Below are 25,813 nucleotides of genomic sequence, written 5' to 3'. Positions count from 1 at the left end.
CCCCTGTAGGCCTTGAATTAGGCTCTTTTAGGGTCACAAACCATGGGGGCTATCCCTAGACCAACAGCACAAGTACCAAACAAGCCCAAACTAGCTTCCAAAGTTCCATCAAAATTGCAATTACTCCATGGCTTTTGCAAAAACCATAATCACAATGGATGTCAGCACATAATCCTAGTGTGTTTACAGTGGATGTTAGCACATATCTAAATCTTCCAAAAGTAGTCAATCTATTGATGATCACCATAAGATCTCATTGGGATGGCAAGCGTGGGAGGTGCTCAAAGATGGTCGTTTCTCTCATAAAGGGGCCCTTAGAAATATTACCAACCCTTGATCAAAACGTTAGCCTTGAGCAAAACATCTTGTTGTGGGAAAAGATGCGTGTCCGTGGGCCGGCAGTCACATTCATAGCAGGCCGCCCGAGACGCTTACTGGGCGGCCTGAAATGTGAAACCACCTTGCGCTTTTAAATTGAAGTGCAATAGAAGGAAGTGGCTGAACAAGCGAAGGCCAGTTGGCTGGAATTTGTAAAAATGGGTCGCAGGAGGCAGCCTCTTATACTGGAGCGCACAGCAGCGGTTCTCTCCACTTTCAACAGGAAAATTGTGAGCGCTGACACAGACCCCTTCAATGGGTATCCTCCCCTCCCCGGGATCAAATTGCAGGCTGGCCTTCTTACACTACATGATCAGTTGGAAAACTCTTGCTTTTTGGAGCGTTTTGGAGCGCTCCATACACCTCTGGATGGAGCAGACATTGTGGGTCTCTCTGTAGCAACACTGAAGCGTCTTTCCCTTTGCTCCGGTTCATGGGTAAGCTACCCCCCTCCCCTTCTACACACACACACACACACAAATGCCCAACAAAAAAACACACATAATTAAGTATATTGGTTAATCTTTAGAAAAGGGGTTTTATGCCTTTGATCAAGTCTCCTTTAAAAAAAAAAATTCCCCTCTTGATTTTGGGCTGGTGAATTGGAACAATTAAACGTGGTCATCAACGATGGTATCCTTTTTTTTTTGGGGTTCCAAAAAACGGTTTTAACATCACACGGGCTGTTGATCAAAGATGGAATCCCTTTCCCTTTTTTCATTTTGGTGGGAAAAGAATAGAAAATTTATAAAACACGGTCCATTGATCTTCTTTTCAGGAGTGGGAAAAATTGGATGAAATAAACTAACATGGTTACCACATTCCTTTACCAAAGGGAACTCATCTTTTCTTTTGTTTAAAATGGATCATATTCAATGGCTCAACGTTGGCCCCTTTTGCCCTGTTCAAAAAATAATGGAAAATTAATGACATTGAGCAAAATGGTCATGGAAAAAGGAAAAACCAAAGTAGGCTATGTGTCATCGATCTAATTATTACGTTATATGCTACTGATCACAGATGGTTTTCCCCTCTTTTGTTCAAATAATAGGTGATGGTGAAGCATGCACATACAAGAGTTGGCCGGCCTGCGAGAGTGGTAGTTCTGGATCCTCCAAATAGGTTGTCAGATTGCCTGAAGGAGAATGGCAATGTTGCATCCGGGTGCAATGATTATGGAATGTGTTTTCTACCATCAGTTGCATTACAGTCAATTACGACATCTGATCTGAGTGGGGATGTGGCATACATGTCTCCCATGCTGGCATTCAACCTGGGCCTTCACATAACATGGCTTCAGCTATGGTTATCATGCCATTGCAATGAAAAATTACGTTCAAATGGCTCCAAAAAGTCTTGTTTGGAGCCGTCATACTTGGAACTTTCAAAGGTTGATGTATGTTCTTTATGGCAGTTGCTGCCCGCTACATCTGATTGTTCTCTAGAGCGCATAGCTGAAGGCAAAGAAAACATTGAACAAGCTCCTTTGAAATTTGCCTTTCATGTGCGGATAGGCCATGTGAAAGTTCCAGTATCAGGGATATCTCAGTTTGCAATTGAGGACATGCAATATTTGTCAGAAGAGAGACAAGAGGATGTGGACAGTGCACTGCAAGACTACTTCAAGTGTAGCAGAGTGCTTGCAAGGGGAGATCTTTTTGCTGTGCGGGTTCCCTTTGATGCAAAAAAACATTGTAAAGTTATGAACGGCATGGTGGAAGAGTGCATAATCTTTTTCAAGGTCTTCGCTGCTTATATACATATATTTTTAACCTGCTTTACACATTATACAATTCCAAGTATACTTTTGAATCCATGCATGACTCTCTGTGAAAATTGACCTATGCCATGTCAGGTTATGGCTATGGAGCCAGAATCAGAACCTTTTCTTTGGGTAAACTGCAACCAGACAGCCTTGGTTTTAGGGAACTCTGTGCCTTCTCAGTTGCCGCCTTTGTTACATACTCGTAACCTAGACACAAGACCAACAGCTTGGATGGTACCAGTGATTGAACAACTGGCACGCTTGTTAGCTCCCTCGCTTCATCCCAATGCACCTTCTTTGAACTTGAGAACAGCGGTTCTTCTATGTGGCCCCGCAGGTGTTCTTCATGAAGCCTTATAACCCTTTCAAGTGCTCCTGTTTTCTATATGTTGCGACTTGAAGCATATTTTTTATACGCATGTACCTCTTAAAATATCTCATTTTGCTTTTTTGGATTTTATGTATTTTGATAAAACAGGATGTGGAAAGCGTACCGTGGTCAAGTATGCAGCAAAAGAGTTAGGCATACATGTAGTGGAGTACAATTGCTTTGAGCTTCTTGGACCTTCGGAAGGGAAAACTGCTGCTGCCCTTGTCCAAGCCTTTGAGGTTGCTAGAAGGTCGTAATCGACATCTTTTCATAATTGTCGTTTCACACAGGAATGCTTGAGCCATTCTTGCCTTTGTTCTTAATGTCTGATTGAAAGGGGTTGGGGAACTGGGGTTATCTGCAGGTATGCTCCTGCCGTCTTGCTGCTTAGGCGTTTTGGAGCCTTGGGAAAGAATCCCACAGCTGGACCCCCTTCTGATGGTGCTGGAGGGGTTTCACGGGTGGGCACTGTGCTTCGAGAATCCATTCATTACAACCTGAACACAGCTACGGATGAAGTTTCAGTGGTTCTTCCCCAAGATGCATGTGCAAGACAAGAACAAGTACATGCCGAGCATTGCAGCCATGATAATGTGTCTTTAGTCAACTCACTTAAATGCACAAAGGAGTTGACAAGGTCTCTGACGAAAGTTTTTGTTTTTGCATGGGTGCTTGAAGTTCATGCTTCGCTTTGAAGGGCATAAACCCGGTCTTGTTCTTGTTGTAGCTGCTGCTGAAAGCACAGAGGCTTTGACACCCCCTCTGCGCAGGTGCTTTACTCATGAATTAACAATGAAATCTCTAGATGAGCAGCAACGATCAGAGCTTCTCCACCAGTTTCTTCACCCTAGTAGCCAGTGTAAAGTTGCTTTATCTCATGAAGAAAATAACGAGAAGGTGCACAATTTTCTTTTTAGGTGTATGATATATTAAAGCTGCATGCTCTTTTGTAATATATCGTCTTATTAGGCAGTCCTTTTTTTGCCTTTTCTTTTCATCCCTTTTCCATGCATTGCTATGAAAATCTCTTTCATGCGTATGACCCTTTCATACTCAGCTGGTAGCCCCCTCGTCTCTCTGCTCTACAAGCATCTGGGCACAACCCAAGTTACAAAGAGGCTCTTCTTCAGATTATTGAGGATTAAGGCCACCCAACATCTATAATGGCTTTGGAGAATCTTGCTTCTGGAAACCTTGTCATGATGCAACTTTGGTCTAAGGGTATTCCATTGGGACAGCTCCATCAACTCATGCACAAATTGCAATAGGTTGACGGTCGTAATGCACAACAAAGCCTTCTTTAAACTTGTGAGTTTATGCAATCCACTTTACTTTGAGAGAGAAGAGTAGAGAGAAAAAATAGACAGTCGACACGAGATTGGGTCACAATTATCCACTCAAGGGCCCCCTGTAAGCAAGAGTATTTTCTTGTATTTCTTTGGAGAACTTTTTACAATGATAATGAATGATGACTGAGGATTGCCCAATGCAAGGACGAGGAAGACCGAATGCAGGCTGAACCATATGCTGTCCAAGACATTTTGAATATCTCTTCAATGACCACTATGTAAGCCCATAACTGCTGAGGGATGCACATATGCTGGCTGAATCTTGAAGAAGATCTTTAGTGAGGCCTTGGGGACTGTAGCACAATGAAGTGCTGAATGCTTGATGCATGCACAAGAGACCGGAGGCTCTAGGCACACATCTCTGCTCTTGAATGCTTGAAGCCTGAAATGATGAATGATGATCTATGCAAGGACTGAGGGTTTTCTTATATAGGGACAATACTTGCCGCTCGGTTTGCTTCAGAGGCTGTTGGCCAGTTTTGGACAAGAGAAAATGCCATAAATAGCATTAAATGCTGCACTTTCACACGTGTGTCCCAACTGCCGCTCGGCTGGCTGTTTGAGGCCCCATATAGGTTGATCGTCGTAATGCACAACAAAGCCTTCTTTAAACCTGTGAGTTTATGCATTCCACTCTACTTTGAGAGAAAAGAGTAGAGAGAGAAGATAGATTTGAGAGAAAAGAGTAGAGAGAGAAGATAGATAGTCGACACAGATTGGGTTCCAATTTCCCACTGAAGGGCCCCCCATAGGAGTATTTGCTTGTATTTCTTTGGAGAACTTTGTACAATGATAGTGAATGATGACTGGGGACTGCCCAACGCAAGGACGAGGAAGACCGAACGCAGACTGAACCATAAGCTATCCAATACACTTTGAATATCTCTTCAATGACCACTATGCAAGCCTAGAATTGCTGAGGGATGCACATATGCCGGCTGAATGCTGAAGAAGATCTTCATTGAGGCCTTTGGGACTATAGCACAATGAAGGGTTGAATGCTTGATGTATGTACAAGAGGCCGGAGGCTCTAGGCACACATTTTTGCTCTTGAATGCTTGAAGCTTGAAATGATGATTGATGATCTATGCAAGGACTGAGCGTTTTCTTATATAGGGACAATACCTGCTGGTCGGTTTGCTTCAGAGGCTGTCGGCCAGTTTTGGACTAGAGAAAATGCCATAAAATAGCATCAAATCCTGTGCTTTCACACGTGTGCCCCAACTACTACCCGACTGCCTAATGCTGGCCGACTGGCTGTTTGAAGCCCCATATAGGCTGCTGATTGAATGTTTGAAGGGCTGATGGTGTTTTAGACACCAAAACCAAGGTGCAGCCCATGGTGGGCTGCCTTATGGGCTGTCCATACTGCATGCTTGTTATAAAAGTGCTTCTACGTGCAAAACCCTAATTTGGGGTTGATTGGACATGCTCGTACATGAATGTATATGCTGAAATCTCCAAGTGGGTAAGAGGACTGACACATGTAGACTTTTTAAGGCTGGGAGACTGACCTATGTAGCTTGTGCCTGACATGTCTCGGATCGGGGCTCACAATGGGGTCACGACATACGACAAAATGTTCTTGAAAAAGGTAATCCTACCGTATAAATGTTGCACAAATGAAGAGCCAGTGTGTTACATAGCACTCCAGTGCAGAGTGCATGTGTCATTCCCTCCTCCTTAGCTTGGTGGCCGGTTCATGGCCTTCAAGTAGTTTGCTAAGAGTTGCGGGTACTTTGGGAAGAATTCTTTGTCAAGCCATACGGGTGCATGGATACCTCGATCTCTAAACTTTGTGTAGAACTATCTTTCTCGACTTCTTGGCTTGTTTGGTATAGGCTTCTTGTGTTTTGGCAAGGCGCTCCTTGATGGACTCAATGATCTCTGAAAATGTTTCTGTGGTCTTGTTGGCTTCCAAGGATGGTGACACCAGTCTCACAAGAAGTGACCAAAAACCATAGTCACATGGGACGCAAAATGGGGATGGGGAACGGGGATGGAAAAGATTGAGAATGGCCATTCCCTGTGACTATAGAGTGACATGGGACGGGAATGGGAACGGGAAGATGCTGCCATCCCCAACATTCCTGAGTCTAAAAATGCCCATTCCCTGTGACTATGCGAGAAACGGCGGCCAAATGTTGCCTCATATGGAGTCCGACCAATACTAGATGAGTGAGTGTCATTTAGGTGGTCTAAACCAAAGGAAGATAATGCTCCCACTTTGACTGCTTGTCATGGCAATACAACTTGAGAACTCTTCGACTGGAACCATGCTTCCATCTGTGGAGGAGAATATGCTAAGGCTCAATGACTTCGGCTTCTTCTACCACGTCCGGTCGTTGCTCATCTGAGATTTCCTTCAATGCTAAACAAATGTAGGGCTTGAACCAAGAAACATGGAAGACATTGTGCATGGTCCAACTGTCTAGTAGCTTAAGCGTCATGGAGACATCATTGATCTTTTTAAGGACAGGGAAGGGTCTGAAGCTTCGAAAGCTGCGTTTCAGTACCTTGCTGCGTTTCTGGTCTAGCCCTCTTCTAGTTGCTGTCAGCCAGCCCTACAGGCTGTGTTTTGCTCTTTAGAGGCAGATTTGAAGTGTTTTGGTTGCGTTTTCTACTACAGCATCTGTTGGTGGTGCGTTTCTTGCTCGTGGTGCTGCCAGACAAGTGGCTCTTCACTGTCTTCTTTCTCCACGAGTCCCTGCCCTTCCGGTAGGCGGTTCCTGGTGGATCTTGGACTGTTTTGCTGCTGTCCTGCCTCTTTCTTTCTCTCTATGGTTTGAGAGGGGGCTGATTGTTCCTGGTGCCTCGCTTCGTTGGAAAGCACTTGAGAGACGTGTTTGAGAGTTGAGATTTGTTCTTTGCTGGTGTGGATATGGCTCCCCCCCTGCACGAACAAGGATGACAAGTTGAAAGGACCCAACTACGCTCATTGGAAGCTTGAGATGCGGGTTTGGTTCACCCACAAGGGTTTGTGGGACATTGTTCAGGGCACTAAAAGGAAGCCCGAGCATCCTCAAAACTCTAGGCGGTGGACTCAGGATCAGGAGGATGAATTTGCTGTGGAATTACAAGATTGGGAGAATCGGGACTCGAAGGCGCATTCTGTGCTTGTGCGGACCATCACCGAGGAGGTCGCATCGGCAGTGTGAACTCTCACCAGTGCTCATAAGGTATGGTGAAAATTGGAGGATCTCTTTGCTCGAGATTCATCGATGAGGGCAGTTACCTTGCAGGGGCAGTTCTACGGCTTGTTATTTCTTGAAAACAATTCCATGCAATCTTTTCTCATGAAGGCCAAGGTTATCCATGACCAGTTACTGGCTATGGATGCTGCTTTGTCCTCTTCTCAGCTGGCTGCTCTTATCCTAACCAAGCTTCCTCCTCCGGACTATGATGTTATTTCTTGATCTTTGCGGTGCCAGGTCACATCCACTCAGTTGGATTTTGATGATCTTAGCTCCCTACTTTTGGAGGAGTCGTCCGTTCTCATCTCACAGGGTAAGTTGAAGGTGTCAGTCAACAGTTCTGACCAAGCACTTTCCTCAGTTCAAAAGAAAGGTCGGAGTCGTTGTTTCTCTTGTGGGAAAAGAGGACATCTGTCCAAAGATTGTTTGTCCAAGAAGAAGGACAAGACCAAGGGCAAGGCTTCATCTCAGAGAAAAGGCAAAGACATGACACAGGATAGTGATACAGATTCTAGTATCACTTCTAGGGTTCCTAGGGCACTTCTGGCTCAGGAGACCCCAGATGGTGTGCTTCTCTAGTACACATGTAGTTTCTCCCCATGTGCTTCTAGCCAGAAGTAGCTCGTGGGCAAGAGAGGGGGCTGATTACACCTCCACCTACTGGTGCATGGGGACCGTGATTTGGAGTTCCAAGCATTAGATATTTGGCAGGACATGGTTATCTTTGGTACAACAGAGATTATGAACTGGATCTGTTCCAAGTTCATTGTTCGAGGCTTTTTGGGACATGATGTGTTCCGTCCATTGTTGGGGATTATGGGCGCAGTGTGTCCAGCAGCTCACCATCTATTTTTCGAGTTCACTGCACACTTGTGTAGGAATTTGTGGCCAAGCAAAGTTCCTTGTTGTTCGTGGTGGCATCTTGTTTCGAGGAAACAGGTTGGTGCGTGCTCTCTCCGAGGTGATTCCAGTATTTGCAGTGTTGGAGGGTCCATGGTTGCATCTTCATCGACTTATCTTCTTCTGACTCTTGCACACTATGAGCTGCAGAGGGGGTGTTAGAATTGTGCATCTCAGTGTTCTGGGACTTTACCATTTATCTGGTATTTTACTGGATTTTTCTCCTATTTATTTGTCTAGGGGCAGTCGGCCAGCCCTAGAGGCAGTTGGCCAGCCCTAGAGGCAGTCGGCCAGTTTCCTCTTGCACTATATAAGGAGTTCCCCATTATTCACTCTTTCATCGACTTCCCTTGCACATTGTTCAACATCCAATTGCTAGTCATTGCCATTGTAAAGCTTTACTGCTGTTAGAAAAGGTGATCTTGTCTAACTCTCTCATTCTCCTTTGCACTCTCGTATGTTTACTGTTTATGCTTCCACCTGTGCATCTCCTTCACTGATCTCTCGTACATATGGTCCTTTCGTCCTTTTGTCCTCACAACTGCCCGATGAGTGGCCTCCCCTAGAAATCCATCTTGATGCTTGCCCATCATGCAGGATGAGCAAATGTGTGAAAGAGGCCCGAGCTGAGGTAGTCCATTGACAACTTGCTGAGAATGGAACTTCTATAAGGCAGCAATGAGTACATGACCGAAGCGTGAATGCCACAGAGAAGTATTTGTCTTAGGAAACCAAAGCCATCAAGGGAGAGAAAAGCTGATGAATATGTGAGTCAGTGTGAGGGATCTGGGAAGCAAAGTCGGTGATCTTGTAGAGACCCCCATCATGGACTCCATTGGCAACAACCGAGAGAGTCTTCCTCACTTCAATGACCTCATCATCAAAGTACACACCAAGTCCCTTGTGAGAAGCTTTGTACAACGAAAACAGATTTTTGGAAATCCATGGTACATATAAACCATCATGTAAGGTGGTAGTCCTCCAGGATATGGGCTTGATTGGTCATGTGGGCAAAAGCACCACTATCACCAACCCATTCCACCGCTTGAGGTGTGTCATTGACCTCTTTTGGAGAAGTCATCTCTGTGATCACGAGGAGTGAATCTTGTGAAGAAGTAGATGAATCTGTGCCTACCATGTATGCTACTTTGGTAGATCCCTCCTCTCGAACTTGTCCTTGCCCTCATCTTTGGTGTAGTCTTGTCAGATGCTTTGGAAGCATTCTAGGCTTTATACTTGGCTTTGGCTGCTCGAGAGCTATCGCGATAAGCAAAGCAGCGAGCCTCGGTATGACGTGTCCTGCCACAGTAATCACATTCATTGCTTTTGTCCTTGGACTCCTTTGAATCCCGTTTACTCTTGCCTTTGACTTTGTTTTGTTGTTGTTGTTGGAGTTTCCCTTTCTGCCTTTGCCTTTGTCCTTGTCTTGGGCAACAAAAGCAGACTCCGACTTGCCTTTCCCGCAAAGCATACACTTGTCGTGGAGATAACTCAGGACTTTCTCAAAAGGAGGGAGAGGATCATGGAAGTAAATATGATCCCTAAAAGAATCAAAGGAAGCAAGCAATTTTCCAAGAAGCTTATGGATTGGATTGTTGATTATGCTCTTGTACTCCCCAAGTTGCAGCTTGATACGGGTGAACTCTCCAATCTTCTCAACCATGTTATCTGACTCATTGATTGTAATCTTCTCCAGATCTGACTCTAGTTTGGCAATCTTCACTTTTGAAACTCTCCCATACCTCCTTTGGATCTCCATCCGCATCTGATGAGCATTACTCCGGGTAGAGACAAACTGTGCCTGTATAGACGAAGTCATGCAGTGGATGATGATAAGACGGGCCTGAGCATCCAATATGCTTCTCAAAGTAGGGTCCACCATGTGAGGTGTGGAGATGGACATTCACACACTGGCTCCTTCCCAGCAATAACTGAGTGTAGAAAGACCGTGTATGATAGTTGGTTGCTATAAGCTTCATGGAGTCACTGACTTGGGGAGGAGTGTAGGATGGTATATGGGTAGGGGTGGGAGCAAGAACTGGATGAGAGAAACTCAGAGAAGAAAGATTGGGAAGAGGAACCACCTGGGGAGTGGGAGCAGGGGATCCAGGCTATGTAGGTACTGGAGACTGGAGTATCAACTGGAGAAGGAGCAGCAGTAGAGAAATCTCTTGAAGCCATGTCCTCTGACAAGAAACCTTCTTTGAAGCAAGAGGGCTGTAGTAAAAAACAGCAAATAGCCTCCTCTCAAGCTAGGTAGAGCAAGAGGAGAGAAAGAAGAAAGGGAGTGAGGGAGGGTGGGGAACAGAAAGAGAGAGAGCAAATCTCTCAAGAACCTGTCCTCGGCACCTAGAAGAGGGCCTCAGCCTCCAACAGCAAAAACGCAGCAATCCCAGGCTTTAGATGCAGAAAACGCAGCACTTTCGTGCTTGGAAGTCAGCTTTGGCTTTGATAGCATGAAAGAAAGAGAAAAGACAGGTTGTAGGCCCAAGTACAAATTGTAGAAGGCTGTAGACAAACGTTTATTGCTGAAAATGAGCAAGAGGGAAGCCCGTAGGTGCTTACAAGCATAAGAGACTGTTGCAACAGCCAACAGCCAATGGCCTCTAGCAAATATGCAAAAATGAGATGAGATATGAGGAGAAGGGTGAGAACCCTTGTATACCTCATATACGAGCAAGTCAGCCAGTCTGCTAGTTATGCTCATAGTTGTTACGAGGCGCGCCTCTAGGTGTATGAGGCGTACGACTGCTTGATCAAGGCGTCCACAAATTTTTTATTTTATATTATTTTTATTTTTATTTGCTGGTTTGAGTCTTTAGACAGGGGCTTTAAGGGTCCAAGGCAGCCCGTCTCACACACACTCTCTCCCTCTCTCATACATTCTCTCCCTCCCTTCCTTAAGCCTTTCTCAAGACCCAAAGTTCAAACACACACTAGGATGATGATGTTTTTTATACTCACTTTTGGAGCTATCTCTATACTCTACCAGTTCATTTCAGTTCATTTCATTTTCCCTTAAGCCCTTGAATCTTGATGATGTATCCAAATGATGAGGATTGACTATTTTGGTCATTTTGGCCTTCTGCAGACGTTCAATACAGCTTTCTTTCTTTCTTCTTTCTTTCACACACACACTCTCTCTCACTGCGCCAGATGGACCATAGCAGCAGCAGGACATGGATACCGCACACACCAGTGGTACACTGATTGATCATGCGATTGAGCTTGGGTGGTCCAGACGCCCACGACTACGGAGGAGGGCATCCCAGGCTCCAGCATAGACAGAGGTTGCAGCGGCGGATTCGGATTATTCTTGCGAGACATGCGGGACACCCAGTCAGGGTGCTGACCACAAAGGATATTGAGGAGATCCGCCAGCGTCCGATGTGGCACATATTATGAGATGGAGGCACCCCCATAGTGTACCCCCCCCGTCCCACATGATATTGTATCCCCTCACTGTACTCCACTCACCTCCATAGCGTACCCCCCCCCCCCCCCCCCCCCCCCCTCACTATATTCACACCCTATAAGGGTTTCTGTTTACCTTCCAGTTCCAGTTTCATTTTCTAGGTGCCAGTAGTATCATCTTTATTTTTCATTTTCTGGTTTTTTAGTCCAGACATTGTATTAGATCCACCATGATGTAACTTTTTGGATGTAACTTTTTGGTCTCATAGGTCATTATGGCCTTTTGAAGACGTTAATATAACATTTCATTTCATTCTCCCTCTCTCATACACACCCTCTCTCTCCCTCCCTCAAGGCTCATACATACACACTCTAGTCTCTCTCTCTCTCTCTCTCTCTCAACTTTCACTCTATATCAATCTATCACTATGTATGTATGTATGTATGCCCGCCCGCCCGCCCGCCCGCCGTACGCATGCACGCCGTACGCCCGCCCGCCGTACGCACATACGACGTACGTACGTACGAGTCTTTCGAGGTGCGTACCATACCCGCCTCGTACCAAATGCCTCTGACGCCTCTAACAACCATGGTTATGCTAATACAGAGCCTCATAGAAATGACCTGTACAAGCATGCTAGGGTACATGTAGACCATGTGGAGATGGTATATTTTCCAACAGAGATTTGTCCCTACTTCCATCCTTCTTCTCTTGAGACTCGGCTCTTGATGGGGATCGGTCTTTATACTTCTTCTTTTGAGGTGGATCCCGATTATCTTTCTTGACGTGAAGATGCTGCACCCAAGAGAGCGGGCCTAGGGATAGCCTCCCTGTCTCCTCCACGAGAAATGGATCGGGTAGCTCTAGATCCTTCTGCAATGGTGACTCTTTTGGCCCAAAGATAGGCTTTAGCAGCTTCAACTCCTTCGGCTTCGGTGGTTCAATCCTTGATAAAATATTAAAACATTTGAGTTCTTTTATGGTCTTGTTCCTTCTTGGCTCTCCAAGCAAGGAATTCTTCATCTCTATGAAATTGTCTGAACTGTTGAAAGTCTTGGTACTCTTTTGATGCCATGGCCACGGTCTCATGAGTAATGGATCAACGGCCTTGGTTCCCGTCTTAAAGTCCCAGATCATCCCTATAGTTGTTTCTTTCATTAGGCCCTTGGTTTCCCTCTACTCTTGATGTTACGACCCTGTGTTTTTCTCTGGACAGTATGCAGGTGTGCACGGGGACATGGTGGACAGTGTGAATGGCATCAGATTGGAGTTAAAAAGGAAGCCCATGTGTGGACAACCCCAAGTGTGAAGGGGGCAAAAAGATTTTAACTTAAAAGGTTTCAATTGGTTGGCTGCTGTGTGGCTGAGTTTACAGGCCCGTTGGGGACTGTTTCGGGACTGTTTATGGACTGTTTTTGTTTGGCTGCAAATTCAGCTATGTGCTTGGGTTTTTGGCTGCAAGTACAGGTCACTTGGTTATGTTTCTTGGCATGGGAGTGATGCAAGCTCGCATGGCTGCGTGCTCATGGGGAGCAGATTGTTTTCTTCCTGCTAGAAAGGAACAGAGGGACCTACAGTTACGGGCATCTCTATGTTTCCAGATGTTTCATGAGGGAACAGGTAACTAGATGTATGCCGTGTTTGGCACTGTTGTTGAATGGTGCTATGAATGGTTCTGTATGGAAACAGGACAGAAGTTTCAAAGGGAAACAGGCCTAAGGGTTTCATGTGGAAACAGGTCGTAGGTTTCTCGAGGAAACATGTTTTTGGGTTTCTCCAGGAGATAGGACACATGCAGGCAGAAAGTACAGGAATGGACACATGTTTGGTACAGCCTTGCTACTGATTGGGCAGGGGACAGGGAATCCATGACAAAGATGGATAGTACCCCTTGAAGGTAGAGAGGGTTGGTACAGGTGTGTCAACTGTATGGTATGCTGTGCTGTGATACGAGTTCTCTTTTGAGAGACAGTTTGGGAGTCTGTGTTGTGATGCAGAAGCACTGGATGTGTCAGGGTGTGATGCTGTTCATAGTGTGAGAGGCTATGGATGGTTGTGGCAGCCCTAATCATGGGAGAAAGCTTCTGTATGCAGACTCAATGTGAGAGAGTCTTTCGATGTGAACAATGGCTGGACTTGTTTGTGGATGCCGAGTGGACAAGAAGCCATGATGTAGGTTCTTTGCAGGCTTCAGGGGTTCTACTGAGACGGCTGAGTTCCCAGCCTTATTGTAATCAAAGCTCTTATAATCAATTAAAGAAATACCGCAAGGGGCGCCACTGCGATTTGGGGCCAATCGGTGTCTGTGTACTGTTTGTAGGAGCACTCTAGCTCCCCCTGTTTGTTTTCCTTTTCTAGGTCCTCCATGGCGTTGAAGTGTTTTATGTGCGAGTGTTTGTTTCACTGCCCGTCAGGCCGGTTTCACTTGACATGGCTCTGTCACCCCAAGAAATATTCCTTGAAGGAAATCCTGCTCTGATACCACTGTAAGCCCAGTAGAGTGTGGCGTGGCAGATTCCACCACGTATCCAAGAGATAGAAGCATAGAGAGAAGAAGATAGGGAGAGAGAGAAGAGGGTATAGGGAACTTTGCACAATACACCACATTGAGTAGGGAACAGGCCCTGCCCCCTTTCAGGAATTTATTCAGGAACAATCCACGGGCACCCTAGCCAGGATCAATACAACAATGATTGCAAAAGCAAACAAATATGCTGATGTAGAATCCCGAGTCGTGGTTGGTGTCAAGCATAGTTGTTACGAGGCGCGCCTCTAACGGTTAGAGGCGTTCAAGGCGTACGATTGCCTGATCGAGGCGTCCACAAAAAAATAAAAAAATAAATAAATAAATAAATAAAATATTTATTATTATTTTTGGTTGGTTTGAGTCTTTAGACGGGGGCTTTAAGGGCCCAAGGCAGCCCCTCTCACACACACTCTCTCTCTCCCTCATTCTCTCCCTCCCTCCCTTGAGCCTTTCTCAAGACCCAAAGCTCAAAGTTCAAACTTCAAACTTCAAACACACTAGGATGATGATGTTTTTTATACCCACTTTTGGAGCTCTCTCTATACTCTACCGGTTCATTTCAGTTCATTTCATTTTACTTTGTACCCTTGAATCTTGATGATGTATCCAGATGATGATGATGGACTATTTTCGTCTCATAGGTCATTTTGGCCTTTTGCAGACGTTTAATACAGCTTTCTTTCTTTCACACACACACACTCTCTCTCCCTTTCATACACACCCTCTCTCTCCCTCCCTCAAGGCTCATACATACACACTCTAGTCTCTCTCTCTCTCTCTCTCTCTCTCTCTCTCTCAACTTTTACTATATATATTATATCTATCTATCACTATATATATATATATATAAAACAGACGCCTCTAACATCTCTAAAAAATACGAGTCTTTCGAGGATACCCGCCTCGTACAAAACGCCTCTGACGCCTCTAACAACCTTGGTGTCAAGGCACAAGATCTCTGATGCCGAGCACACCATGGGGATGACCCACAAGAATCTCTCACTGGGCTAGTACTAGATCCAATATCCAAGTCCAAGTCCAAATCCAGATCCAAGTCCAAATCCAAATCCAGATCCAGATCCAAGTCCAATCCCAAATCCAATCCAAATCCAAATCCAAATCCAAGTCCAAATCCAAGTCCAAATCCAAATACCAGTCCAAATACAAATCCAGATCCAAGTCCAAATCCAAATACCGGTCCAAATTCAAATCCAGATCTAAAGTCCAAATCTAAATACCAGTCCAAATCCAAGCGTCTACACAAAAATTCGAGAGGCGATGAAGCTTATGGGGATTAGATTTTTGTGGCCTTAAATTATAAAAGAAGCGGCCCACAAGTGATACACAAAGGTGTTTGAACCATGGCCTGGCTGTACAATACAGATGTCTGATGGCGGTAGCTCAGACAAATGATGGCACTGGGGCAGGCCAGTTGGCGTTAGCTAGTAGGCTGTGGTAGGGTGTCGGACATGTGCAACAGCACTGACACAAGTGGGTTTGACAGCTGACACAGGCAGCGTAGTCAGCTGAAGCTGGAGGCATAGGCGGCTACAACAGTGCCAACGGCATTAGTTGCGCTGCTGGTTGCACTGCTGCAAGTGGTGATGGCTGCGCATGAGGCTAGAACAGACATCGCAAAGGCTGGCGGCAGGGGTTGAGATAAGCGCAGCGCTGGTGGCTTTGTTTAGTAGGCAGCTGATGTTGGTAGCGCTGGCTAAAGCTAGCTCAAGGGGCGGTTCTGGAGGCATCAGTGGTACAAAAGGTGGGGGTGATCAACCCGGTACAGCAACTCCAAGCGGCGTACAAAGGTGGCGAAGGTTCTAGTGGAGGCAAGTAGTACACACAGGTGTAGGCTGCACAGAATTTGGCGCTTTTCAAAAGCTTGATGATGGTGATGATAACGATGAAGATGGTCTTCACACACTTCTTGATCTCCTTCCTGATGCTACGAGAGAGGTTCAAGCCTTTTTATACTTGAAGAGGGCTCTGCTTTTTGCTAAAAGCTTAACCCAAGCTTTCGCTTTTGTCTTTTTCCCTTTGCTTTCCTCTTTATTCTTTTAATAATAAAATATTGCTCAACTTTTGTCAAAGTTCTTTAGCTTTGCTTTTCTAGCTTCAGGACCTTGCTTTTTGGCCTTGGAGCTACTTTTTGGACAAGCAACTTTTAGCTTTTTGGTTCGGCTCAGTCTCTTCTTGCCAATGATATCCTTGGCTCGCAGTCAACTCAGTTTGACTTTTTGCTTTTTCTTGCTTTTTGACCAAGATTGATGCTTTTTCTTGAACAAACCTTATGGTCTCTGTCCCCATGCCTTCTTCCACTTGTCTGGTGTTTAGGCAAGGGTTCCATCTTGTGAAATGGGCTAGGAGGGCCAAATAGTTACATGATCCGTCTTAACTATGAACTCCCTCCTATAAAGGAAAGGTTTCCAATGCTTAAGAGTCATCATAATCCCCAAGAACTCTTTGTCATACATTGAATAATTCTTTTCCGTTGCATTTAATTTCCGGCTATAATAAGCCACTGGGCGCCCTTCGTGTTGGAGGATAGCTCCAACCTCCGCTAAATTGTTGGTATTGGTAATCACCTCAAAAGGATTATCCCATGAAGCCATCGTGAGAACCGGAGACTTGGAGGAAACTTTCTTCATTGCATGGAATGCCTCGAGTGCTTTGCTTGTACTAATGGACACTTTGTGCCAACGCGTCTTCACGCCCTTGAGTAAATTTGTAAGAGGTGTTGTAAGGTCAGAAAATTTGTCCATGTGAGAATTATATGCTTGATAGAGATCTACAAAAGAGGGGATCTCCTGAGCATTTTTGTGAGCATCCCATTCGAGATTTTCCCTTATCTTTTCAGGGTCGAGGCTAATCCCGTTTGCGGCCAGCAATAAAAGTCCCACGACTGAATATTTCAGCATTAAATGCTGAAAATTCACATAAAAAATCTGCGCTTTTCCCCCTTGTTGGCTGGGTATCATGCACTTGAATCTAGATCTGCTGGACCCTGAATATATGCTGTTTTTGGGGACTGGGCAGCCTGTATGGGCTGCCCCAACTTTGCCCTACAGCCCTCATAACACTAGATGTGTTGTTGGCTGCCCCTGGCATGCCCCTAGGCTGTCCTACAGCCCTTCCATCATCCATGGCTGGTGGGTTCAGCCAGGGCCTTCCTGGCCCTCATGGGGGTGGTTTCACGCTATTCCCATGCCCACACTAGACTTGGGGTAGCCTATAGGCTGGCCCCTATTCCTAAAAGCAAACCCTAACTATCTACACAATGATCTGGCATCTGGTACCATACCAAATACACAGAATCACTGACATCATTCCAGAGGGAGACTGACAGCGCGGACTGGCACTGTTTCATGTGCAGGACAGTGCACACTTGACCTTGGACTCCTGTGCAGGACAATGCACACCTGACCTCGGACGATTGAGATACCTCGGACGACTGAGATGGATCCCTGGCTGACTCGTCCTGGACTGGGCTCACATGGGACCAGTTTACCATCCCATGTCCTGCACCTTCTGTATTGATATGTCTACGTGGCATCCAAGTGCGGGATGCACATGACATGCCTTGTCCCGGGGAGAGCAACAAAATGCTCATCAAACTCCACCCGTACTCCAGTCTTGCAAACCTGATGCACTGACAACAGATGAAAACCAAGTGATGGAACATACAACACCTGGGAGGAATGCTTCCCCCCTCTGCCATCGGGAACTATCTCCAACCTACCCTCACTGTGAACTGGGATATTGGATGTATCCCCAGTAAGAATTTGACCAGAATACTTGCAGAGATCCTGTAAAGTTGAATGGGAAGGAGTCATGTGCCTGGAAGCACCACTGTCTAGAATCCACTCCCGAGTATCCGTAGCGGAGAGTTCTCCAACCTCCTCCCTGCATGAAGAAAATGAAACACCGGTGTCCATAACCTCCATGTGCACAAAAGCTGGAGTCCTCACGGTTGCTGCTCAGGATTCTGCACCCTTCTCGGTGCTGCTCTTGGGACACTGCCTCCAATAGTGGCCTTTCTCGCCACAATCATTACAGGTCCTCTCTGCCTTTAGTTTCTCACGGTTTGCGTCGGACATCTTCTTAGAAGACTTCTTCGATGAAGCCTTCCCTTTACCCTTGTTGTTACGGCCTTTCGATCGTTGGCTAGTTAAGGCCTCCGAACCTCCGCCGTGTGGAGGGTTCGTGAATCTTTCCTCCTAGTCCAAGACCATGGGCACAAGCTCCTCCCATGTGATGGTGGTGAGCCTGCCACTGGTAATCAAAGAGGAGGAGAATGCTGAGTACTGAGAGGGCAAATGCGATAGCAACGTTATGGCCATATCCTCCGACGATATCTCTTTCCTAGCCTGGAGAACTTCCTACTGAAGAGCCTGCAGCTTGTTGATGTGCTCCCGCATCGATGACGACTTTGCAGGATTCATCACCCGCATCTGTACTTCCAAGGAGATCCTCTTCATGGGCGATATCCTGTTATAGAGAGAAGCCAAATGCTGCCATATACCTCTAGCCAGCGTCATATGCTTGATATGATTGATTTCCTGCGGTGTGCGGTTGAGGAAGATGAAAGAATGGACCTTGGCGTTGACACGATCCCACAACTGTGCCTGTGCCTCGCGTTCCTTTCGAATCCAGGGTGACTCCCCTTCCTCTAACTCCGGCCGTGGAACCCCAACAACAATGAAATCAGCAAGGTCATAAGACTCCAACACAGATTCCATCATTACCTTCCATATGCCGTAGTTGTTCCCGTCCAACTGACGGTCCACTGGGAACATGGGGAGTGTCGGGATCTTCACATGCCTCTCAGCCATCTCAAGTAGATCTGCCATTGCGGGGATGTAACTGAAAAGGGTGGGTGGGTGGGAAAAGAGAAGAACTTAAACCTACAAGTGGCTGTCCAACAAATCAGCCCGCCTTCCTCTTGCTTCTCCTCTTCCCGAATAGTCCAAAACAGTCCATCAATCAACAACAAAACAGCCCCCCCTCTTGCTCACACAGTTCCCAAGATTTATCAAGAGCCTAGAGCTCTGATACCATGTTAGAATATGCAGCGGAGATGAAGACAAAATCTGAGAACCTCATCAAGTTCCTCCACTTCCAGTTGAGCCTCATTTGACACATCCTCAGGCACATCTCCTCGGCAAGTGCACTGTAGAAAAAATACAGCAATAGAGAAGGAGAGAGAGAGGCGTGTAACTCTGCTATATATACACAAGAAAATCCTGAATACTGAATACAATGAGTGGGGGGACCAAGGGGCCATTTTATATGGCCCCACATGAGCAGTCGGCCAGCAGTAAGGACAGCCGACAGCCTACTGATGGCCCACGACCTGCACTAGCTCCAGTCGGCCAGCCCCAGTGAGTTGGCCCTTGTTGCATGCAATAGGTTGTCTGTCGTAACACACAACAAAGCCTTCTTTAAACCTGAGTCTATGCAATCCACTTTAGTTTGAGAGAGAAGAGTAGAGAGAGAAGATAGATAGTCGACACCAAATTGGGTCCCAATTACCCACTGAAGGGCCCCCCTCAGGAGTATTTGCTTGTATTTCTTTGGAGAACGTTGTACAATGATAATGAATGATGACCGAGGGCTGCCCAACGCAAGGTGAGGAAGACCGAACGCAGGCTGAACCATATGCTGTCCAAGACACTTTGAATATCTCTTCAATGGCCACTATGCAAGCCTAGAACTGCTGAGGGATGCAGATATGCTGCCCGAATGCTGAAGACAATCTTCACTGAGGCCTTGGGGACTATAACACAATGAAGTGCTGAATGCTTGATGTATGCACAAGAGGCTGGAGGCTCTAGGCACACATTTCTGCTCTTGAATGCTTGAAGCCTGAAATGATGATTGATGATCTATGCAAGGACTGAGCATTTTCTTGTATAGGGTCAATACGTGCTGGTCGGTTTGCTTCAGAGGCTGTTGGCCAGTTTTGGACAAGAGGAAATGCCATAAAATAGCATTAAATGCTGTGCTTTTACACGTGTGTCCCAACTACTGCCCGCCTGCCTAATGCTGGCCAACTGGCTGTTTGAAGCCCCATATAGGCTGCCGACCGAATGTTTGAAGGGCTGATGGTGCTTTAGACACCGAAACCAAGGCATAGCCCATGGTGGGCTGGCCTATACTGCATGCTTGTTCTAAAAATGCTTCTACGTGCAAAACCCTAATCTGGGGCTGACTGTACATTCTCCTACATGAATGTATATGCTGAAATCTCCAAGTGGTTAAGAGGGCTGACACATGCAGACTTTTTAAGGTTGGGAGACTGACCTACGTAGCTTGTGCCTGACATGTCTTGGACTTGGACTGGGGCTCACAATGGGGTCACGGCATACGACAAAATGTTCCTGAAAAGGGTAATCCTACTGTACAAATGTTTGCATTGATGTAGAGCTAGTGTGTCACATCGCATTCCAGTGCAGAGTGCATGTGACAACTTGGGACCCACATCAGCCTGATGCAATTCTATACTCTCACTGTGGGACAAATCCTAGTAATGAAGAGAGACAAGACATTCACACATGTATCTCGTCCATAATCTTCCTCTGGCTGTGAAGTATAATCGTTTTCGGATTGCTCCTTCCTGACTATCAGGCAATTTTTTGCAATGTGCTTGCTGGGAGTCACACTTGAAACATTATTATGCCAGCCGCTTGGCTTGGACCTCTTTCTGAGAGGGTCGTGGCTTCCGCACTCTCCTACTAGAGCCATCCTTACTCTCGTTGGCCTTAACATTCTGTTTGTGGAATTATCCTTGCTCTTTTGTTTCTTGTTCATGGTCTTGAGGGTTGCTTGCGTCAAAGGGACTCTCAGGCCTTTGTGGACAAACAGGCACGTGCAGGGATTTCGTATTATACTTACGTACAACATCTTAACCTTACTTAATCAAGACAAATACGCACACACAGGACACAAATGGAGCATGGATGCAGCTAGCAATTCTATGTGTATATGTGCTATGTCACTTGCACTATACCCCAGTGGTCTTTTCAGCTCTCGAGAAGACAATTAAGAGGTACACTGTATAGCTATGGACATCTGTCATCTTCGTGGGGGAGAATGTGACGCATCTGTATCCCAGATGGGCCGCCCTCGTTTAGGCAAAAAGGTGCAGCAACGAGCTGGCTGGGCAGCAGACAGCATGGGCAGTTTGCCAGGCACTTGGAAGAGCTGAGAAGACACATCTGCAGCCAATGTTTGCATCCGGACATCAGCGTTCTTCTGCAACTTGGGCTGAGATATCAGATTGATCATCATTTGTACTTCAGAATAATTAGTTGTACATATATTTACTGTAACAGTACAAGGATTAGGCTATGTTATTTGTGTGATTGTGTTTGCAAGTCTTCCACTATTTCTCTTTGTTAGCACTTTCACATTACTGCACTAGTAGTCTTACAATGAAGCTCAACCTGCCCACTAGCGCAGCCTGCATGCTCTCTGTAGCTGAAGAGAAATGCACGCTCGCACAAGTGTTCTTCATAGTCTTTTTGAACTGGCCGTCCCTCAAATGCGCAGTGTTTGATTGCTTTCAATGTGTTCAAATGAAGAGGAAACTATTTCCAAATAAATGAATTACCTTTATGATGATTTGAGCTATGGGTAATTTTTGTTTAATTTCTTTTAAACTTTTTGCTGTTGTTTCTGATGATTTGTGATAGGAATGCCAATTAGAGCAAGTGGCAAAAACAATTGCATCCCAAACTGCTGGCACTGTGCCAAGAGACTTGCAGGCTATTGCGGTTGATGCTGGTGCATCTATGGTCCTTAAAATGCTTGGTAACAATGGAGAGAGGGAGCATCTCGATGAGGTGACGTGTGAAGGTTCTCTACAGTGTCGGGACGAAAAAGAAGGAAAGCAAAGCTGTGAGACTAGAAGTCAAAGAGATGATAGTGTGGACAATTGCAATGAGTCTGTTGAAGTAAGTGTTGCAGATGTCGAAAAAGCCTTTGAGCGTTTCAAATCAAGGATGGCATCAGGGCTTGGTGCCCCCAAGGTAAATATTGAAATATACAAATGTATGTACATACATATGGACCACACATACATAACATACATACATACATTACATACATAATACATGCACATACTTTCATATGTATGTAAGTACATACAAACACACATACATATAGACCATACATACATGACATATACACAGACATTCCATATGTATGTACATTGTACATACATACGGACCACACATACATGACATACATACAAACAGTACACACATACACATGCAGATACTTACATAATAGCCATTGCTGTTTCAGTCTCTCATAGCTTGTTCAAACAATGTTTTAATGACTCTTCATAGACTGAGCCATTTTAATAGGAAAGTAGAACAGTTTTGTATGTAAATAAATGATGGAATGATCACACAGGTGCCAAATGTAAAATGGGAAGATGTTGGTGGTCTTGAGGATGTCAAAAAAGCAATATTGGACACAGTGCAGGTACTGCCGTGTTTATGTTGGATCATAAGTTCTGTGTACCTTCTAGATGTGTAGAGTTGCGCTTTCAGCTTTTACCTTATGGTGCGGAATTTCCTAACAGCTTTTACTTGATTTCAAAAAAAGCTTCCCCTTGTACATAGAGATCTCTTTGCTTCAGGTCTGCGGCAACGCTCTGGCGTTCTACTCTATGGACCTCCAGGGACAGGCAAGGTAAACTTTGCCAATCTTTCAGTTTAAAAGTGTGTACTTATATGAAGCCTTAATAATTTGCAACTTATCAAGTGTTTGGTGGCATTGCAGACGTTGCTGGCAAAAGCAGTTGCAACAGAATGTTCACTGAACTTTTTGAGTGTCAAAGGGCCAGAGCTTATCAATATGTATATAGGAGAATCTGAGAAGAACGTTAGGGAGATCTTTCAAAAGGTCAGTGAGATTGCATTCTTTGTGTTTGATTGACTTTTTGATAGGACTGATCTATAATGATATGCAAACTAGCCTTTGTAATGTTTTGTTTTGTCTTGTCTTATTTGTAGGCAAGGGCAGCTCGCCCTTGTGTAATTTTCTTTGATGAATTGGATGCTCTTGCCCCTGCTCGTGGAGCTTCAGGTGATTCAGGAGGAGTCATGGACCGGGTGGTGTCGCAGGTCAGAACGGATTGTGATATGTGGTCTTTTAATCTCCTTTTGGTTTTTAATGTTTACCAAGGAGTAGTGTGAGATTTGGAAGATGAGATTGTGACTATAAGCTATCCTGCTCAAGGTGGTGGCATGCCCTTAGTGTTAGTAATGACAACTTGATGGAAAGCCAACGGAGGGCAGCATGGGGCAGCCAAGATGCCTGTAAGCTACAGTGCAGCCACAAGGCCTGTATTTGGCAGCCAATAGGTGCCAGTAAGGGTGGGCTGACCCCAAAGAAGGGTATTGTGACACCAACAATCAACTCATCGGGAGAGTCCAAGCAAGTCATGCAAGTGAGAGGAAATAGCACTTCTTTTACTGCTGATTACTTGGAATAGAACAATGGCTGCAAATGATCCCAATTGTGCGCTTTTGAGACGGGAGTGCAAGTTGCTGGAACACACAGAGAGTTAGGGTTTCAGATGACTGCCACACAGAGATGGAGATGGACACAGTACATAGAGATGTTGAGAATGTTAAGAGTGAGAATCTGTAGAGGTGGTAGAGTCAACCTTCCACATATATATTACATCCATAATAATATGAAAGTACAAAGCAATAGATAGAGTGTCCTTTCACATTGGATATTCAAAGGGAAAAACCACATGGGAAAAAGTACCCTTGGTTAGGTCCTGTTCACACGTAGCACTACCATAAGTGTGCATTTGCCTTCAAATCCCCCCTGTAGTGTAAGTGTGAACCTATACGATCACTCTCTGTATGAGAGCAACCTTAAAGCTTTTCGGAAAGCTTCAAACTTCTCTCTAGGCAAAGCCTTTGTAAATAGATATGCAACATTATTTTGTGTAGGCTAGTAAGATAAACTGATCTCCCCTGCATGTAATCTCTCTCTGACATAATGATAATGGTTCTCCATGTGCTTGGCACGTGCATGAAATATGGGATTTCGTGCCACGGCCATAGCACTCTGGCAACGCAGACTGTCCCTCGTTTGTCGGTGTTTTTCGCTTGTCCTTGGTCTTCAACCACTGCATTCTGGTCACACTCTTATTGCTTGTACGAGCACTACATTGCTTGTACTTGGCCTCATGAAAACTACCATCATGCTCTCTAACTGCTTGAGGCATCAGGCTCTAGATTCTTCGTGTTCTCGTCTTCTTGCTTCATATGCCTGTCAATTGGTCTTCATGTTCGGTGGACGGTCAAAGATACTCTTTCCAAAAAACTTCCGTGGCTGCCATGAAGAGTGTTGTTTTTTTTCTGTAGTAATCAGTGTTAGCACATTCATCCCCAGTTTCTGCCCATTTCTGGTGTCCTTTTGGTCCCTTTTGTATGGCCCTTGATTGTGGGCTGGCCACCCCTTTTTTTCATATTTTTTCTGGGATTTTTTCCCAGCCCATTTGGTATTTTACCTGTCGGCCAGCTCCTCCGCTCCAATCGGCCAGCATATTCAGCTCCAGTCGGCCAGCCCTCCTCACCTATAAATAGGTGGGGCTGGCCTCTCACTTGTACATCTTTTGCTCCCTCACTTATGAGACTACTTGTGTCTCTTGCTTGGGACTGTTTTGCTTCAGGATATTCAGCATAGTTGCTCCATATCTCTTTCTCTCTTGCACTCTCTATTCAGCACACTCTAGTGCCCTTTTGCTTCTGCTCTGTGCACTCTTTCATGGTATCATAGCTCCCGGTTCAGCAATTCCATCTGTTGCCCCAGATTTAGCCTTATTTCCAGCCCCTTATCCTCTGTGTTTTTCACAGATTTGCAGCCTTCTTCTTGCTGCGTTTTGTGGACAGCTTCTGCTGGTTGGATCTTCTTCAGATTGGCTTCATCGCTTGCAGCCATCAAGTAATTTTCTGATCAGCGTTTCATTCCACGTGGAGTTTGGACATAGGCGGCCTGTTTTTTCAGGACAGCAGCCCTTTTCTGGCTGCGTTTTCCTCTCCGGTGGTCATTTCCTTTTGCAGAGGGGGTTTGTGGTGTTTCGAGCTTTGGTGGCACCCTTGGTACCTGTGGAGAACACTTCTTCTTCTAGTCACACCGGCACTGATGTATGGAGCAGCGGTATGGGCGCCAGGCCTTGCTACCCATTGGTGGACACAGATAGAGAGACCACAGGCCCTCATGATGGCACGCATGATACGCAGCAAACCATTAGTACCTCATGACATTATCCGAGCAGAGTTTGCTGCGCCTCCTATGATGGTAGAGGCCATATTCCAGACTATATGCCTACTAGACAGATTCAGAGAGATGCCATAGGACAGATTGTCATACAGAGCTTTTGAGGCATCTAGACAGCTGGCTGAGGCAGGAGACAGAGGATCATGGTATGCATAGGTCACACATTGGTTCTCACAGCATGGCCTAGACATGGATCATCTACCACCATTCCAGTATGACAGGGATGCACCACATATCCGTCTCTCATAGTGAGAGGAACAGAGTATTGAGATAGGACGTATGGTAGCTCTATACACGAGAGACATGGATATCGCCTACACAGCCCCTTCCACCGACGATGCTATACTACAGAGATCACTTCATGAGTATCACTGATGATGGATTTATAGAGAGGCCTAGATACATGGAGGGCTTTTTACCACACGGCTCCCGAGTGGCTATTGGTCAGCTTAGAGTTTCATCACATCGATTGGAGATCGAGACTGGCACAGCAGCACGGATCCCCCGAGAGGAGAGGGTATGCAGATTGTGCAAAGAGGAGGTGGAGAGTGAGGAGAATTATGTATGCAGATGCAGAGCATATACAGCCATCAGAGAGAGATATC

The 25,813-nt window shown here is 45.6% G+C and overlaps 1 protein-coding gene across 2 annotated transcripts in view; it reads left to right on the top strand.

Moving 5' to 3' along the window:
- Positions 1-493: 493 nt before the first annotated feature.
- PEX6 (peroxin 6) overlaps positions 494-25,813 on the top strand; it is a 44,420-nt gene continuing 19,100 nt past the window's right edge. Inside the window, exons 1-11 of one of the 2 annotated variants that reach the window (XM_086814420.1) lie at positions 494-815; positions 1,430-2,119; positions 2,234-2,480; positions 2,622-2,763; positions 2,878-3,076; positions 3,192-3,410; positions 21,593-21,928; positions 22,317-22,388; positions 22,512-22,598; positions 22,689-22,811; positions 22,922-23,032. In XM_086814420.1, coding sequence (XP_086670546.1) covers positions 537-815; positions 1,430-2,119; positions 2,234-2,480; positions 2,622-2,763; positions 2,878-3,076; positions 3,192-3,410; positions 21,593-21,928; positions 22,317-22,388; positions 22,512-22,598; positions 22,689-22,811; positions 22,922-23,032 — 2,505 coding nt within the window. In that variant the 5' untranslated portion in view covers positions 494-536. The remainder of the gene's footprint in view (positions 816-1,429; positions 2,120-2,233; positions 2,481-2,621; positions 2,764-2,877; positions 3,077-3,191; positions 3,411-21,592; positions 21,929-22,316; positions 22,389-22,511; positions 22,599-22,688; positions 22,812-22,921; positions 23,033-25,813) is intronic. The other variant, XM_086814421.1, reaches the window with a different exon arrangement.

The sequence above is a fragment of the Cibotium barometz genome, chromosome 20 (genome assembly GCF_041138505.1).
Source record: "Cibotium barometz isolate CiBa-2024 chromosome 20, ASM4113850v1, whole genome shotgun sequence".
Taxonomy (NCBI): Eukaryota; Viridiplantae; Streptophyta; class Polypodiopsida; order Cyatheales; family Cibotiaceae; genus Cibotium; species Cibotium barometz.
Note: the sequence above shows the minus strand (reverse complement) of the source record. Positions and strands in the feature narration are given on the sequence as shown.